The 18,125-nt window shown below is 34.4% G+C and overlaps 1 protein-coding gene across 3 annotated transcripts in view; it reads left to right on the top strand.

The window, feature by feature from the left end:
• The window catches only part of RAD23B (RAD23 homolog B, nucleotide excision repair protein), a 44,555-nt gene that overhangs the window by 18,664 nt on the left and 7,766 nt on the right, over positions 1-18,125 (top strand). For all 3 annotated transcript variants that reach the window (XM_006906079.3, XM_025041455.1, XM_025041459.1), the window contains exons 3-8: positions 1,038-1,117; positions 3,692-3,960; positions 8,284-8,339; positions 13,083-13,210; positions 16,252-16,384; positions 17,928-18,055. In XM_006906079.3, the coding sequence (XP_006906141.1) occupies positions 1,038-1,117; positions 3,692-3,960; positions 8,284-8,339; positions 13,083-13,210; positions 16,252-16,384; positions 17,928-18,055 (794 nt within the window). The remainder of the gene's footprint in view (positions 1-1,037; positions 1,118-3,691; positions 3,961-8,283; positions 8,340-13,082; positions 13,211-16,251; positions 16,385-17,927; positions 18,056-18,125) is intronic.

The raw sequence follows: 18,125 nt of genomic DNA on the forward strand, positions 1-18,125 counted from the left end.
AGCAACAAAGGATATGAATAGGAAATTGTATTACTAGCCTCACTAGTAACCAGGAAAATGTATTTTAAAAATAGACTTGATACGCGATTTTTGTGAAGAAAATGTTCTTCTTTGTTCTTCAAAATGAACTTTGTCATTATAGATGTCAGTTAGATAGGTGTCAGATTGCCCATAGCTTCTTGTTTCTTCCTAGATAACAATTTTGTAGTATTTTCTTAACTGAGATGGCTTAAAGGAAACACTAACCTCAAAATCAGGAATCAGAATCCCAAAAAGGCTGAGCTGGTAGCAGACATAAAACTAGAATTTCTAGTTCCTTGTCTTGGTCTGCTTTCCTCCTGTTAAGTAGAGACACTATTCATTTCTGTCTTAATGCTTACAGTTTTTGATTCATTACCTGTTTTTAAATGGAAAACTAAAAAGGAAAAGGAATCCTGAGCTACCATTTGACCTTCAGCATGGTCAAAATCTTGTGTACTTCTTTGTGCCTTACTCAGTTCCATACCATCTTGTCATTTCTGTATACCAGGTCATTTTCCAAAGTACTTTTTATTATTCGTATCTCACTTTTACAGCATTGGAGCATTTCTGTTTTACCAGGTATCTAATATTTGTGGGAGCAAGAAGTTTATTCTTTTCTCTTTCCTCCCATGAAGAAGGATTACAGGTTATTCCCTAGAGGGAATCCTTGGGCAATCTCATTATTGAATTTTATTTGTTTTTATGATCTTTTTTCTCAGGATCTAGTTAATATTTCCTTACCCAGCAGGTCTTTTATTATAAGAAATAATCTTTAAGAATTGCTTGGGATATCTATATACTATACTTGTGTTTTATATCTGTTAGTCAAATGCTTATACCTTTTGCTTATATACTATTTTTCCATTTATATTTATCTTGTCTGTTAGGTTAATGTTTTTCTTTTGGAAAAGTATTGATAGAATTGATGCTGGTGATTGTTTTAACTTCAGTTGTATATAAGACAAAGGTTACTGTGCCTTAAATAACATGTTTTTTCTTTTTTGTTAATGTACTAGGCAAAATCCTCAATGATGATACTGCTCTAAAAGAATATAAAATTGATGAGAAAAACTTTGTGGTGGTTATGGTGACAAAAGTAAGTTTCAGCTGTATTCTGTATGTTTTCGTGCGTGTGAGTTTTTTAAATAATAATGATCCCAAGGTCAGTCTTTACACTTTTAATGAATATCGTTATGCACATCCATAGTGGTGTGTGCTTAACTGTTTTTTAAAGATTTTAACAATTTACCCTGGGTCAACCATAAATTAATAATTTTAATACATTTGTAGTTTGAATATAATTTTAAATAAAACAAATGCTATGTAAAATGTCATGTTAAAATTTTTAGGTTTTGCAGGATTATAAAATTACTAATTATGTATTAGAAAATGCAATTCTTAGAAATTGAACTAATGTTTCTTATTTTGTACTTTTTAATAAGGATGCCTTAAGGAGACTTGTTAAATTAATGTACTAGACCTCACACACCCCTCAAGGTTTTTTAGCAGAGTTATTTCTTAGTTGATGGGATAGCTTTTTAGAAACTAAAGAAAGGAAAAGGCAGCTAAAAAAATGATGGAATGATTATTGTGAGGAAATTTTTAACAGGACTCTTTGTGATTTATTGGACCAAAGTATATTTGGGACAGTTTATAAAAGCCAAAATTTTTCTTTAAAGCAGAGAATGAATATGGGTTCTTTCAGAGGTTTTGTTTTATTTTTATGCTTGTTTAAAGATACATAAGCATGCAGTGAAGAGTTTAGACAAATAGAAAGTGGTAGTACTCATGACATTAATTTTCAGGATTGAATTGTCATAATCTGGGAAGAACAGTGTTACTTGCATAGCACTGAAAATTGGTTTACATAGGTAATTAGAAACCACTTATCAAAGACTGTAAATAGAGTAAATGCAGAGGTTTTTTATCACAAAAATATTGATATATGCAGTAGAAAATAGAGTTGAACAAATAAATTTTGTACTGAGGAACAAAAGTAACTGATAGTATCATCAATTTTGCAATAATTAGGCACTTACTGTTTAATTAAATATTAAACTTTACAGAGGAATAGAATCATATGAAGAAACTTTGTCTTACTAGTTTTTTTTTAATTATGATAAATTATACATAACAAAATTTATCAATTTAACCATTTTTAAGTGTACCATTCAGTGGTATTAAATACATTCACATTTTTAGGCAACCATCACCACCATAAGTCTCCAGAACTTTTTAAATCTAACCAAACTGAAACTCTGTACCCATTAAATACTAACTTTCCATCTATCCTTCCCCAGGTTCTACGTACTTCATATAAGTGGAATCATATAGTATTTGTTCTTTTGTGACTGACTTATTTTTCTTAGCGTAATGTCTTCAAGGTTTATTGATGTTGTAGCATGTGCCAGAATTTCCATCCTTTTTAGGGCAGAATAATAATCCACTGTCTCATCTAATTTTATCATACATGAAACATAATGGAAAATGTGGTAACTGCATTTGGATATGTATTGTTATTGGTCTTATTTCCTTTAGTATTATAGTACCCTTGGCTATTAAAACATAACTAAGAATTAAGCAGGATAGGTCTCAGAATTTGTGCATGCATTGAAGAATACCCAGTTGGAGCCAAGGTTGAACCAAGCTTATTATTTTATATAGGATTCTAGTGATATTAGTGGTGGTTTTATTTTCAAATTAATAGTAGAGGCCAGCTGTTAGAACAGAAAGAAGACTGCTATAGTTAGGCATTACGGGAGCAATGAAAATTACCTTATTACAAAGAAGACAGGAAAAAGCTATTAGGATCAAAAATGAGCAGAAAAACTCAAGAAGTGGATAGGTTCGGTCCTTTTTAGAATGAGTCTTAAATAGTTTTGTGTGGCAACAGAGACCTTGAGGACGTGGTATGTTACAGTATTATGTGGATTACTAATAATCTTAAGAAAAATGTTAGATGGAAACAATACATTTAAATTACTTTTTTATCTAAAGTTCCCTCCCCCTACCTTGTTGCACTAGCCACTTTTTTTCCAGTGCACTCTGTACTAGCTCAAATCAAATAAGACATCGATCAGCTCATTGCTTTTACAATGATTTATACTGGGAGCAAATTTTGTTGAACTTCAATCCCATCTCCTATCAAAACAGCTGTTTTGTTTTAAGGAAAGTTATGAGTTAAACAGGTAGTGAGAACAATAAAACTCATATAGTATGATTCTTTTACCTTTATATAATTGCTTTGCTCTATGGAAACCTGCGTGGCTCTGCTTCTAATTCAGAAAGTGCAGAGCATGTGATTAACTTAATTTGGCCTTTATTTTTCTGTTTAACTACACACATCTCAAAAGTTAGTTAACCTCTTTGTATGTATACCTGTCAGTTTAAATACTGACTTTTTTGGTTCTTTTTCATATTAACTTGATATGAAAGCTGAAACTGTTGGCTGAAGCTAATGAAGATTGATAGTTAATATATATGCTCTCACCAGTTTTAAAAGAGTAACATAAGTAGTGATTCACAGTGCTAATATTGACTATTACATCACTTTACAAACTTATTTTCAAGTTACAAGTTTATAATATCTAACAGTATAGTCTAATTAGAGATCAAATGATAAAGTAGTATCTTATCATAATCCATTATTTTGTTTTTTTCATGTGCTTAGCCCAAAGCAGTGACAACACCAGCACCAGCAACAACTCAGCAATCAAATTCTGCCACCACTACCACAGTTAGTTCCTCCACAGCACCAGCTGTGGCTCAGACACCAACCCCCACCCCTGCTTTGGCTCCCACTCCCACACCTGCATCTATCACTCCAGCATCAACCACAGCATCTTCTGAACCTGCACCTGCTAGTGCAACAAAACAAGAGAACCCTGCAGAAAAGCCAGCAGAAACACCAGTGGCTACTAGCCCAACATCAACTGACAGGTAAAAACTGGATTCTAGGAAATTAGCTCTCAAAATATGTTCTTAACAAGAACTCCATGCATGTATTTATTTTGATTATTGTTTTGATCAAACTAGTATATTAAACTTTTTTTAAACTTTCAACTATGAAAACAGTATACTGGTGTCTAATTAAATTTCCATAGTTCAGATTTTTATACTCTATTTTTTTCCCCAAAGAGAAGGGAAAGGGGGTCAGAGTCTGTGTGTGTGTGTGTGTGTGTGTGTGTGTAAAAGTTAGGAAATACAAATGATCAAAAAATTATAAAATAGTATTATAGTTGACACATTATAAATAACTTGATATTGCCCCCCCAATTATTATTTATATTCGATTTATATTCTTTCTGATTGTCATATATAAGCTCCCTTCCATGTCTTTAAATATATCCAGTTGCTACATAGCATTGTGTTTGGGTCTGACATTTGTAAGTTCTTAATCTTAAAAAAGTATTTAACATCTTTGGGATTTTTCCTCATCTGTAAAATGTAAATGATGACAGGACCTATCTCATAGAGTTGTTATAAGGATTAAATGAAATAATGAGTGTAACGGATATGAAATAGCATGTGGCACATAGTAAGTGCTGAGTAAATTTCAGCTGTTGTGATTATGTCACCTACCACCTTTTATTGAACATAGGGATTGTTTCAGTTTTTCAATATCTTTGTGAACTTATGTAGAGATTTAAGTTTTTGCCTCTGTAGATCTTTAGAACAAAGGAAAAAGTGCTGGGATATTTTGGGAGCAAGAAATAATTTCTTGTGGGAAGTTGGCAATTAGGATATTGAGTAGTTTATGACAAAGATTTTTTTCTCTAATGGTAAATAAAATAACCAAAGCAAGTGCTTCAGTTCTCTTGGCTGGAAATCATACAGAGGAATCCTTACTTTATCTGAGAACATGAGTTGTATTATGTCCAGTGTGCACTAACTTTGGAAATGTTTATATTTTGAGACTTTGGGGCAGCTCAGGACCTCAGTGGCAATAGCTGGAGACCTTGAAATCAGAACCAGACACAGTGGAAAACTGCAGCAATTGGAAACGATTACCGACATGAAAGGATGTTTGTGATAAATACAACAGTGATTAGAAGGAATTTAGTCATGAGTCTTCATTGTAGTGTTCTGCCTTTAAGTGCAGTTTCTGTGTCTGACTCAACCAACCAACCATGTTTGGAGGGCTTTGAGTCACCTGGTTCATTGCTCACTTGGGGCCTCTTTTCAAGGAATTAATTCCCTGAAAGGAAAGCACTGGCTCAGGTAATAGAATATTTTTCCCTATGCTTCTCTGCTACACTTCGCTTTAGGCATTCAGAGACACCATTGTCTAACTTGATACTTCTCCTATGTACTGCTAGAAATGTATTCAACACTCTCTCTTGGTGGGGGACAACCCAGAGTCAGGTTAAGCTATTTCATGAAATGGCTGTTGGTCAATTTTGTATATGGGAGGCAACTTAAAAATATAACAGATTGATTTCTCAAACTGTTTAAATGTTGCAAACTTAATTAAGTATGTCTTGAGTCAGTACACTATATATTTTCTTAAATGCTTTTATATCCTAGTGTAATCATTTCTGAATTGATCAGTACACATTAATGTGCTAATAATACTAATACCATCAATTCAGATTTCTTTATATTGCTATTCTTTTTATTTCTTCCCAGGAGTATAATTTTATCTACCGCTTCTCAAGAGTTAGGATCAGTCTTTTCAGACCTGCAAAGGGCACATAAATGAGTTGATGGTCAGTGATCTGGAGAACAGATAGATGCTAGAGTCGCTTACTTAGTTGGGCTTTGTATCAAGAGATCTTCTGATGTGAATTTGAGAGGTGTCAGAAAGTTTGTCTATCACCACTGGCCTGACATTTTATTATTAAGGGTTTGTTTCTTTAGGTAGTTTTGTTCTTTAAAAACCACCTATTACATTGCAAATGCCACGCTAATTCATTTTCTAAGGTTGGTATCTGGCCTAGAAAAACTGCATTTGTGTACAAGGACTGTATCATTTGTAATTAAGGACAAATTGGAGCCAATCTTAAATATTCATTAGTAAGGAAATGACCTGTGACTTATTGGAGAACAATGCTACTCAAAGTGCAGTCAGCATCACTGGGAGTTTGTTTGAAATTACTTCTTTAGCTCCACCCCAGACCTCTAAATGAGAATTATCTGAATATGGGTTCCAGAAATCTGCATTTTAACAAGCTCTCTTGGTGAATTCTTAGGCTTCCTTAAATTGGGGAAGCCCTGATATCCGGTACCACAGGCCAGTTAAAGTATGCAGTATATATGCACATTAAGTGAATGTGGTTTCAAGACTTTGTTATCAAGTAGAAAAAAGCAGATTGCAGTACAATATAGGTAATAATCATAAACCAAACAAAAGCCACAAAACATTTTATATGCATGTATGTAAATATGTATATTAATAAGTAGAAAAACAGTAGCAAAGGGACAACACACAACTGATAAGTGGAGAAGTGGTGAGGCAAAATCAGGAATGAAGAATGGTGGTTAAATGAGACATCATTCTTACCTGTAATGTTTAAAAAGAAATTTTAAAATAGTGTGCAAAAAAACAGTACAAATTGTTCTATAAAAGAACAGTAATAAAGGGGACTAATCCTACCATGTTACTACCTGGTAGGATTAGTCCCCTTTATTACTGTTATTCATGGTAACGATTACAATTTAGAATGACTCTTACTAGAAAGACAGTGAAATAGACAGTAGTCTAGAAACAAACCAGAGTAATATCAGATACAGATGTAATTTCAGACCACTGTGGGAAAAATGCTGTTGGGATAAATGCCTAGCTATCTGGAGACATGAAAGATTAATCCTTGCACTCCTAAAAATAAATTCTAGATGCATAAAGATGTAATGTAAAAATGAAACCATAAACTACAGGAGGACATGGGGAAAATAAAAATTTTTTTAAATGTCATAAAAGGGGAAAAATAGGTAAATATGACTACAAAAAGAATTTAAAAATCGGCAGCCAAATTAAAAATTCCTTAATAAAAGCTTAATTTGATTAATTAAGTGAAATACTGTGCATCTGTTGGAAAAACTTCAGGCAAAGGTGGTTGTGCCGACATGGGATTATATTGTTAAGTTAAATAAAAGACAAAAGCAAGACACAAGTGGTTGTTACATAGAAACTGGTAGGTCGTATAGTGTTTCTGGGCAGGGGTCTTGGGCAGGAGAATTAGTTTCTCCATAGTTCTTTTTGAAGTTTTGCCTTCTACACATGTTAGTTTTACTATCTAATGAAGATAGTTTAAAAATTATTCCAAAGGATTATAATAATCATATTGGATATTATGGTGTCAGGCACTTTGCTAAGCACTTTACCAGCAGTTAACCCTACCTGCATTTTGGGATACATGGATGCTGTTGTTGACCTCACTGTACTGATGAAGAAACTGAAGCTTAGAAACTAATTTATGAATTCAGACTTAGGTATTTCCCTTGCTGTTCCTGTGCTTCAGGGTTTTCTCAGAACTGATCTACTGCGTTTTGTTTTTTAAATTGGGACAAAGATATAAGTGTGTGTTTTAATCTAGACTGCTAACTACTACCTCTTCCACTTTTGTAAACTTCAATTTATTTTTCTTTGGCCCACTCTTCTTGGTCTTTCATAATCTTGTTTTTGTCTACTTTGTTTTCCAGACTCCTCATCTGCAGTTGCCCAACAGAAACTTAGTCCTTTAAAACTGATTTACTTTCGGTTACAAGTTGGATTTATCCCACCTCTGCATTTTTTGCTTATGCTATCTATGTTCTTTGATTTGAATGCCTTCTTTCAGTTTTTGTATTCAAAACTTACCTATAAGATCTAACTGAAATTCCACTACGTAAAGACTTCCCAGGCCTTTCTAGCCTAATGAAGTTTCTACATGTGCTATTTATCATGTACTGCTTTTGATATTTCTTCTACTGCGACGTGACTTCCAGATTATTTGACTTTTCATGTAAATTCAGGGAAATAGTTGTGCTTTTTTTTTTTTTGGTATTCCTTAAATAGTAAGATATCTGTAAGAGTGTTATATCTTTGGGCATTTAAAATGATGGATTTGTAGAATAGAATGAGTATTAAGATTGAAAGGTCTTCCTAAGCCATAAAAGTCATGGCTAAAGCTTTGGAGATTAATCTGGAAAACTGTTTTAGTGCTGTACCCAGACTTTTATATTTAATTAAAATCAAAGAATCTCTTTAAAAATGAGAGTTACTAAACTTTAATGTAAATTTTACATACTTATGGTATATGATTCTCAAAAAACCTTTTACAGTACATCAGGAGATTCTTCTCGGTCAAACCTTTTTGAAGATGCAACAAGTGCACTTGGTAAGTATCTATTATAATTAACATTATAAAGATAGGGCAGAGGTTTAAGTTTCATTTTTCTAGATCATGATAATGTGTTCATTTTCATGGTTGCCTATAATCAAGCTGCTAAATGATTGATTTAGATAGTTATTCAATTAATGATGTTAGTAAAGACTATAAATATTAATGTTTTACACATTGAGATTTTTAAGTTATACTATTAGAGTTAAGCATGCTCTTTTTTCTTAAAGCAAATAATTTTTATTTTCCAAGCGTGAATTTTAAATGAGATCTTAATGTTTGATCTATGAACAAGTTTATTATAAAATGTCTTTGGAATGAGTATAAATCTTATTAAATCTGTCTCATATCTCATCTATATTCACCTCTAGCCTATTTCAGCATATAACTATGGGTTCCCATCTACATCTTGTTGTTTCTATTGTACTTGCAACGAAAATGTCTTTTTATCCTGACTTTTAATTTTACCCATTGAATGTCTGTCTTTCCTTCACACCTAATCTGTCAAAATTGGTTTTCGTTTTTTCCCTTCCAGTTTCTTTGGTACAGTTTCTGCTGTGCCTGCTAGTTACTGGTTTATTGCCTGGCAACCATCTTCCTGCCATTTGGTACTCTGTATATTACTAAAAATGGTAGAGAGATAGAAGACTGGGAACAAGTGGGAACAGTAGCTTCAGTGGAGTATGAGTTTCTGGATTCCTTGCTTAGCTGCTGCAAGGGTTTCAACAGCAGTAGCACCTCGTAAGATCTGGAGTTCTCTGACCTAATTGGACTGGAACTTCACAGTGCTCTTATTGCCAACAAAAATTGCATACTCGTTGCCCATAGCATGTAGGAGCAAAGTAGTTGTTTAAGTGATTAACCTAAAATCACTTGGATGTACCAAACCTACATTCACACAGACTGTTTTCTGGGATTATCCTGTTACCAAATGAACACGAGTTAGTGTCCAGTCAGGAAAACAGAAATCACTCTTGTTTCACACAGAGAAAGACTTAATCTTAGGAGGTTGTTGCAGAGATACTGGAAGGGCTCAAGGAGATTACCCAGGTATCAGTAAAGTGCTCTATAGTCTTAGAGTTGGAACCAACTGGCACTTGCCCCTGATGCTGCTGAAGGCTCTGGGTATTGCCACTGCTGCTTCGATTAACATATTGATGCAGGAGTCCACAGCTCTAGATGCTGATGGTGATACCTTGCCTTTACATCTTATTTATATCTCCTAGGACAGCTACACTCAACTTTACGGTCTTGGGATCCCTTTACTCTTTAATCTTGCACTTACCCAGTCTTTATGTTGATACCTGCTTCTTTAAACTTTCCTTCTTTGGCTTCTGTGACCCTACTCTTCTTGATCCATACCTTTGTACCTTCTCAGGCTTCCTAGTTAGTTCTTTTTATTTTACCTGGCTCCTAAATATATGTGTTTTCTATGGTTCTGATCAAGGCCATACTTCGAACTATGGGAATGACACCATCCATATACTATAAGGGTTCCCCAAATTATAACACCAGTACACATCTCTCTTTGAGCTCCCAGACTCCATCTTTAAACTGCCAACTGGGAAACCGATAACCTCCACAAACTCCTTAGGTTCCAGATTGACTCATCATTTATTCCCCCATCTGATTCTCCTCCTCTGTTCCCTTTCTTGCTTGCATCATCATCCACCTGCACAAAATATTGGCATCATCCTTGAGCCTCTGCCTGTCGGCCCCTTGAGCCCAGGAGTTCTGTTGCTCTTCATTCCTAATAAGTTTCTGGAGTATTTGTTTCCACTGCCATTTAATGCCTTCATTCATGTCCTTACCTCACTGATACTCTTGCATTGTCCTCTCCTATCCGCTCTTTTCCCTACCATAGTGGACTTTCCGAAAGGTAAATCTAATGAGTTTGTTTTTAGTTCATTTTATATTTCCTCAGTGACCTAGAAAATAAGTCCAAAACTCACTCTTATGACATATATAAGGTTCTTCATCACTACTTTTTTAGCCTCTTATTTGTCTTGTGTTGTCCATTATCCCTAATTTTTCTACAAGTTATTTGCCCTTGCTTTTCTAAGATCTGAAAAGTATCAGGCTGCTATGGGTGTTTCTTATGATTTTTTATAACTTGATTAATGAGGAAGCATAATTTTAGAAGACATAGCATAATGATTAGTGTTGGGGGCTCTGGAGTCTGACAGCCTGTGTTTGTGTCTCTGTACTCAGCCATTGAGACCATGATCAAAATATTAATCTTGCTAAGCCATCATCTTTAAAAGGAGAGGAAAATAAACCTTCTCATAGAATTCTTTTAATAATTAAATTAGAAACACCATGTTAAAATAGTGTAGTGTAGTTCTGATATATATGATAAAATAGTGTAGTTCCGATGCTTCACAGCTCTCAGTTTTGTTTATATTGATGCTAATTTCTGTATCTGGGAACTAGGTTACTGAAAGTGTATTGGCACTTGAATGGCTTTGTGCTAGCATTATATCAATGGGTAGTTAATAAAATAAAGTTATATTAACAAGTCCTATATGGAATGGGAAAGGAAAAGACATTACTCTAAACAAGATAGCAAGTGCTGAATTTCCTCAGTGATATTTAATTTTTTACAAGGTACTTTTGTAACTGTTAAATACCTTTATTTAAAATTCTGCAGGAGAAAAATCAACTGATAATGAATGTTACCTGTGTGTCACAGAAACAGTCATACAGTATAATATGGTTTCTTGCACAGTTAAACCTGCATTCAGATGGGGGAAAGAAAAAAGAGGGAAATGTAACAATATTGCAAATCATGATAAATGATATTTTAAAAACTAATGGTTTTCATAAAGAAAAACAGAAAGCACTTATACTTTAGGATAGCTAGACAGTACCTCACTGAGACCGTAATATTTTAATTGAGAACTGGAGTATGTAAAGAAACTGACCATTCGAGAAGCCTGGTGTATGTAAAGGTTCCGGGGCTGGGGAAGGTGTGACTTCAGTAGTAAACTGGAGATCCGGGTGGTTGGCGGATTGTTGAGGTTTGAAAACAAAATGAGATAAGATATTCTTTTTTAAAAGCTTACTTTTGCAACTGGCTGAAGAATGAGTTGTAGGCTTGGGGACAGGAGAGGAAGAAACAGGGTATCATCCAGACCAGAGATTGTTCTGGACTGGTCTTGAGTGAAGAAGGCAATGGAAATAGAAGAAACTATATAGGTTTGGGATACAATTTAGAGATAGGACCTACCAGATAAGCAAGTAGATTAGATTTGGTGGGGGAGGGGATTAAAATCACTGAGGCTTTTGATTCAAGCACTTGGATGGATAGAGGTTTATTGAAATGAAGATGCCAGGTAATGGTGGAACACATTTGAGGAGAAAATCTTTAGAGATCCAAAGACACATACTGGTTGAGTGAGGGGAATATGAGGAAGTGGACACAGCATGTGCAGACAGCTGTGGCTCTGAAGGGAAGAGAGCATACAAATGGACCAGTTTCTGCAAGAAGAATTAGGATGCCATCAAGGGAGGCATGTTTTTGTTTTTAGGATGACATTCGAGGACCTAGTTACCTGCTGATCAGGGTAATGAAGTGGAGAGGAAAGGGTGGGGGGTGGGCAAGAGAGAGGATAACCAAAAGGTCCAGTTCTTTGAGGAGACAAGAAAGAGAATAGTACCCAGAACACAAGTGAAAGAAAAGATGGCTTAAGTGAGGTGGGTTTAGTGGGAGAGAGTCGGCTTTCTTTCTATCAGTGTTGTCTGTTGCCTGCCATTTCCATGAAGAGTGAGTTACGGTTAGAGAAAGCCTATGGGAAGTGATTTACTGGGATGATAGTACTTGGGGGCATAGTACCAGCTTTGTATATGGTATGTGAAATTCTTACTTTCCAGCCTCTAACCTCCTTTTCCCCTCTGCTTTGATAATAAAAGGTGTCAAAGGAAGACAGCTTGTTACAGCAGAGTTGATTGCTTGAAATATTCCTCTTGTTTTCAGAAATTATTTCATCTGTCTCTTCGTGGTTGCAGTCCCTGACCTGCTATAATTCTGACCTATATTTGTGCTACATTTGTACCCAGTATTTTATTGTAGTTATTAAACATACTATATTAGTTTTCTGTTGCTACTGTAGTTTCTACCAACACAAACTTAGTGGCATAAAATAGCACAGAGTTATTATCTTATAGTACTGTAAGTTAGAAGTCTGACACGGGGCTTACTGGACAGAAATCAAAGGACTAAATCACTTGACTAAAATCAGAGCTGCATTCCTTTCTGGAGACTCTAGGGGAGGATTTGTTTCACGTCCTTTCCGGCTTCTAGAGGCTGCCCACATTACTTGGCTCATAGCCCTTTCCTCCATCATCAAAGCAGCATAGCATCTCTAACTCTGCTTTTGCCCTCTTCCTTACCACTCTTTCTTTAACTCTTATCTGCACACTTCCTACTTTTAAAAACCGTTTGATTACTTTGGGCCCACGCATAATCCAGTATGATTTTCCTATTTTAGCTGATTAGCAACCTTAATTCTCTTTTGCCAGGTACCCTAACCTATTTATCAGTTCCAAAGGTTGGCAGGGGTAGGCTATGGGAGAACATTATTCAACTTGGCACATGAATGTTATCATTTATACTGTTATCTGTCTGTAGTGCCTGAAACATTGTATACATGTATACACTCAAGAAATATGTGAAGACTGTTTAATTATTAAATGTTCCCTTTCTTTCTCCTTCTCCCATGCCCACACACCTTTTCGTAGTGACAGGTCAGTCTTATGAGAATATGGTAACTGAGATCATGTCAATGGGCTATGAACGAGAGCAAGTAATTGCAGCCCTGAGAGCCAGTTTCAACAACCCTGACAGAGCAGTGGAGTATCTTTTAATGGTGAGAAACATTTTATTTTCTTCATTCTAGTTGTTTAAGACCAAAATCTCAAATGTATTTTAAAGGAACAGTAACATTATTCGTAGGAAAATAATAATATATGCTAATTTACATAATGCTTTTTATTTTTATTAGTATAGTAACATTTCGTGTTGATAAAATGACTTTTTAGTTACAAAACAACATGGTTAAATGAGTTAGAAAATTAGCTATCCCTTTGAAGTACTACCTTCCACCCCAGTTTTGTCATCCTCAAAGGACGTTTGTTGGGGTGATTGTTTTTTCATCTAATCTGTCATTTTATTAGCTTTTGTGATTGCTAGCAAAATCCTGGATGTACTATTTAGAGCAGAAATTTCAAGTTAAATGCCTGAGCTTTGTACTCTGTAATTTTTGTGATTAGTTGCTAACTTTTAAAAATTGGGAGATTTACTTAAAAATTCCAGTAATCTGGTTTTTCTGGACAACTTGGATCCTATATTTTCTCAAGGGATTAGGAAAAGTTTTAGAGCATAGACTCTTCAGTTTGCTCTTTTCCCATCCATTCACTATTACCTGACATAGCATTATGCATTTTAATTTAACATGAAGTTACTTGCCTGGTTCCATTGGCATTTGAATTGTTAGCTCATTTATAGTTGGTAGTGGTCGAGGGGATTTTGAATAAGTTATTATTTTTTACTAGCATAAAGATTTTTGAGAAATAGGTTATTGTGGGCGTGGACCGAAACCCTTGATATTTTATGACAGTGTCTGTTAGTTTCACAGATGTGGCACAGGCTAGAGTAATAGCATAGATTTTGAAATAACAGTAGATTAACTTTTCTTCAGTCTTAAATTTTATCCTATCATTATCTGGTGTTTTGAAGTATTATCAAAGTCTAAAATGCCCTAAATATTGTCTTAGAAATCCACAATCCTAAGTCTTTGGGAAATATAGCCCACAGTTTAACCTATTCCTTTGTTCCAGGTTGTGCTTGTGTTAGAAACTCCTTTTAAGATAGTTTCAGGAGAATCACTGTCATGAGTAAATAACTGCTCTGCCTCCTCCAGTTATTTGCCATTAATTTATATCTGGTTTGGAATTCTGCATCAGTTAAATAGTATCAGATATTTTAATCTAATAGATTGAAATTTTGAGGCATAAAAAAACAAATTACTATTTTCAAAGTTGGTGCTACTATTTAGCATCAAATATAAATAGATGAGAGATGAGTTCATGAAACATGTTTTTGATATATTTACCATTTGTTTCATAGATTGAAAAAAAGGGGGGCTGCTTTAACTGTTACTTGCTTTTGAGACCTCTTTTAAATTAGGATGAATGGATAGAAAAGAAACAGTGATCTAATAAAATGCTAAATACCTTCTGTGAGAATTTGAGGTAGACATATAACAGTGATTAACTTTTTAGTTTAATAAACCTGTTTGAGAATTTGAGAAAGACTAGAATCCCCCAGTCTATATAGCTTGTTAGAACTTAATAGCTCCTCATCTAAGGGTTCAAATTGGTGGACTTTCTCAAAAACATTTTTTCCAATGTCTGAAGTGGCATCTAATGCAGGCAGCCATTACTCTGCTTTTTACCCTTGATTTCTTTTTTTATTATTATTTATTTTTCAATTACAGTTGACATACAATATTATGTTAGTTTCAAGTGTACAATGTAGTGATCAGACATTTATAGACCTTACAAAACCTCGATTCTTTATGTTTATTTTGGTTTCCGATTTATTGGGAAATGGAAGCATTTACTATTACAATCTCTTATTCAAAGGCAATGTTTCCTCCATTCTTCTTCCAAAATCTATGAGGATATCCTAAAGACTTTTACTGGGCTGTACATGAGAAATTTTGTGCATCATTTGCATCACAATAGGGCATGTCAAAAGTATTAGTGCAGTTTTAAGTTATAGTAACTTCAGAAGATAAGTGCTTAGAAAAAGCATCAACTAAATAATTTTAAAAGTTCTTTTATTCCTATTTACTTTTGTAAATTTTGAATAATCAGTTTTAATTTTTAATATGTGTTACTTTCTGGATAATGCTTCCTCAGAACCAGGATAAGTAGAGGAGATCCTTCTTGTTTGGCAGTTGTCATCACCTACTCTGTCTCCATTGGACATTTTTTTCCAGAGGTCATTTCAGAACTGCCATGTCTGCATCAAAACCTCTTTCTTTGGATGATTTTAAGACCCGGGTTACAAATGCAATCCTTTCTGTTACTGAGCTGGTGACAGTTTTTATGAAGTTCAAAAATCAACCAGAACAATATATTGCATAAAAACCAAATATGTCCCATCTTAATAAGTTTTCTTTGGGTTTATTTTTATTTTATTATTAGTTTCAAGTATACAGTATATTGGTTAGACCAATTTTAATAAGGTTTGTATTGATGTTCTAAATTTTAAATCATTAGCTTTTTATTACTTACATGCAAGTTTAGGTTCTTGCCCCTAATACTTTGGTGTTGGATATAACGTATTGCTGTATAAACATTTCGTGATTTATTTTTTAAATTACAAAATCCCTTTATACATTAGATCTGCACTATCTAGTAAGAAAGCTATTAAGTACAAGTCGCTATTTAAATTTAATAAAATTATAAATTTGGGGTTTTTTAGTTACGTTAGCCACATTTCAAGTTCTCAGCAGCTACATGTGGCAAATGGGTATTTTATTGGACAGCAACGATACAGAACATTTCCGTCATCATGGAAAGTTCTCTTGGACTGTGCTGCCTTATGTTATAGCAATGTGGGTCCAGCAGTGTGGGTTTGTATATGCCTTACAAAGCTTTGATTGTTCATATGTTTATGATTCTGGCTTCACACCACACTCAGGCCATTTCTAATCTAATTTAAATATATACAGCTTTCAGATAAGTCTTGATCCTTTACTTTTAATTGAAGCAGACATCTGTTTGATGCTTTTGGAAATTAGACAAGGATATTAAATAGATTAATAAAGCTTTTACTCTGTGTAATATTTAGCTAACTTTAAATGGCAGGATATTTTAAAGCTTGGAAATTGTGTTATAGGGAATCCCTGGAGATAGAGAAAGTCAGGCTGTGGTTGATCCCCCTCCAGCAGCTAGTACTGGGGCTCCTCAGTCTTCAGTGGCTGCAGCTGCAGCAACTACAACAGCAACGACTACGACAACAAGTTCTGGAGGTACAGTGGAATCTTTTGGATGGGGAAGACATGGTCCTGGATTTTTACTGTAAAATAATGTAATCCGAACTATTTTTAAGTGAGTTTCATTTCATTCCCACAGCATTTGGATAACTCTTAAAGCACATTCTCTATTCATTCATGTTAGAGAAGGACCCAAAAGTGGATATAAAAGATACTCTTGCTTATATTAAACATCATTGCTGCAGTTTGGGCAAAGGGCATATTTTGTTTAGTTTATTCTAAGGAAGAGATACATCCCAGTTTGCATGCCATGTTATATTCTGAAGCCATTTGGAATGGTTTGCTCACCTTGTCTTTTTTTCTCCTTATAAATGCTATCAAGATGTCTAATATCAAAGCTAGTAGTATCTTCGTGGTTTTTATACAACCAAAGAAATAAAACTCCAAGAGGTTTAAAATCTTGTATCTAGAGATGAAAGCACACTTGAATTCAAGTGTCTTTACTGGCATGCACCCACTTTTCCATTGCTAGAAGTTTGTCTACAAAGCAAAACCTGGAGCCTGTGGTAGGCCCAGAAATGACTTAGAATTTTTTTTCAGTTTTTCTTCTGTATATTGATAAAGTATTCAAACTGTTAATTTTGAAGAGGCCACTTTTGATGCCTTTCTTAGCTCTCGTTATGGCAGTCAGCTCTGGTTAACAAAATCCCAAAGTATTTTGTACATATCTCCCAGAACAGACAGGTTTTCATTTCTTAAGATTCAGCATGGGAATGGCGGCCAAAGTTTTGGTTCATATTGAGTGTGCTTTCCCATTCAGCAGCACTTATTGGGTAACTTAGTTTCTGAGTCTCATTTTCTTCATCTGTAAAACTGGTGTTACACAAAAGAATAAATAAAGGGATCTTGGGCTAAAGAGTTCTAAGTGTATTAGTATCAGGTTGTCTTGTGGCTTACTTATGTCAAATATTTATAGATTACAAAGGTTTGAAATTTGATAGTAATAACTAAAAATCTTCTAATTGTAATTCAGTATATTTTAGTAAGACTCTATCTGATCTGCAAACTTGAACTGTTAACTTTTAAATATTAAATAATCTTTCACTTATTTGATTTAGAATTTCCCAGGAATTTAAGCTCAGATTGTTTTCTTTGAGAATTTTGGTTGTATAATAAAGTAAATGGGTTTTTGTTTTTGTTACTCCTGGTATATATTTTTCTTAGAAACTTTCAAGCAACAGTAACAATTTTTAGTACTTTTTACTTTGCCTAGAGTGCATACAGGGCACGAGTCTTCAACATTACTTGATAATATTGAATGCCTGGGGCAATTAGAGGAAAACTTCTTTCTTATAGTGTTTTGTACTCTCTGCCTTTGCTAATGGGGAATAATTTCTGCAGTATGGGACTTGGAAGTTGGTATAGTTTGAAAATTTTGTCATTATTTCATTTTATATACATCTGAGAACTTGAATTATATTTTTTACTTTCCACTGTCTGCTATCTAAATTATGATTGAACCAACTCTTTGTATATGTAATTGCTTCTTTTGTTTAAAATGTTTTATATGTGTTTTTAGGACATCCCCTTGAATTTTTACGGAATCAGCCTCAGTTTCAACAGATGAGACAAATTATTCAACAGAATCCTTCCCTGCTTCCAGCATTGCTACAACAGATAGGTCGAGAAAATCCTCAATTACTGCAGGTAACTTATTTAATCAGTGTTAATTTCAAAAGTGAGTTTAGAGCGAATCACATTGGAAAAATCCATAAGC

This window comes from Pteropus alecto, unplaced genomic scaffold (assembly GCF_000325575.1).
Source record: "Pteropus alecto unplaced genomic scaffold, ASM32557v1 scaffold111, whole genome shotgun sequence".
In the NCBI taxonomy this organism is placed as follows: domain Eukaryota; kingdom Metazoa; phylum Chordata; class Mammalia; order Chiroptera; family Pteropodidae; genus Pteropus; species Pteropus alecto.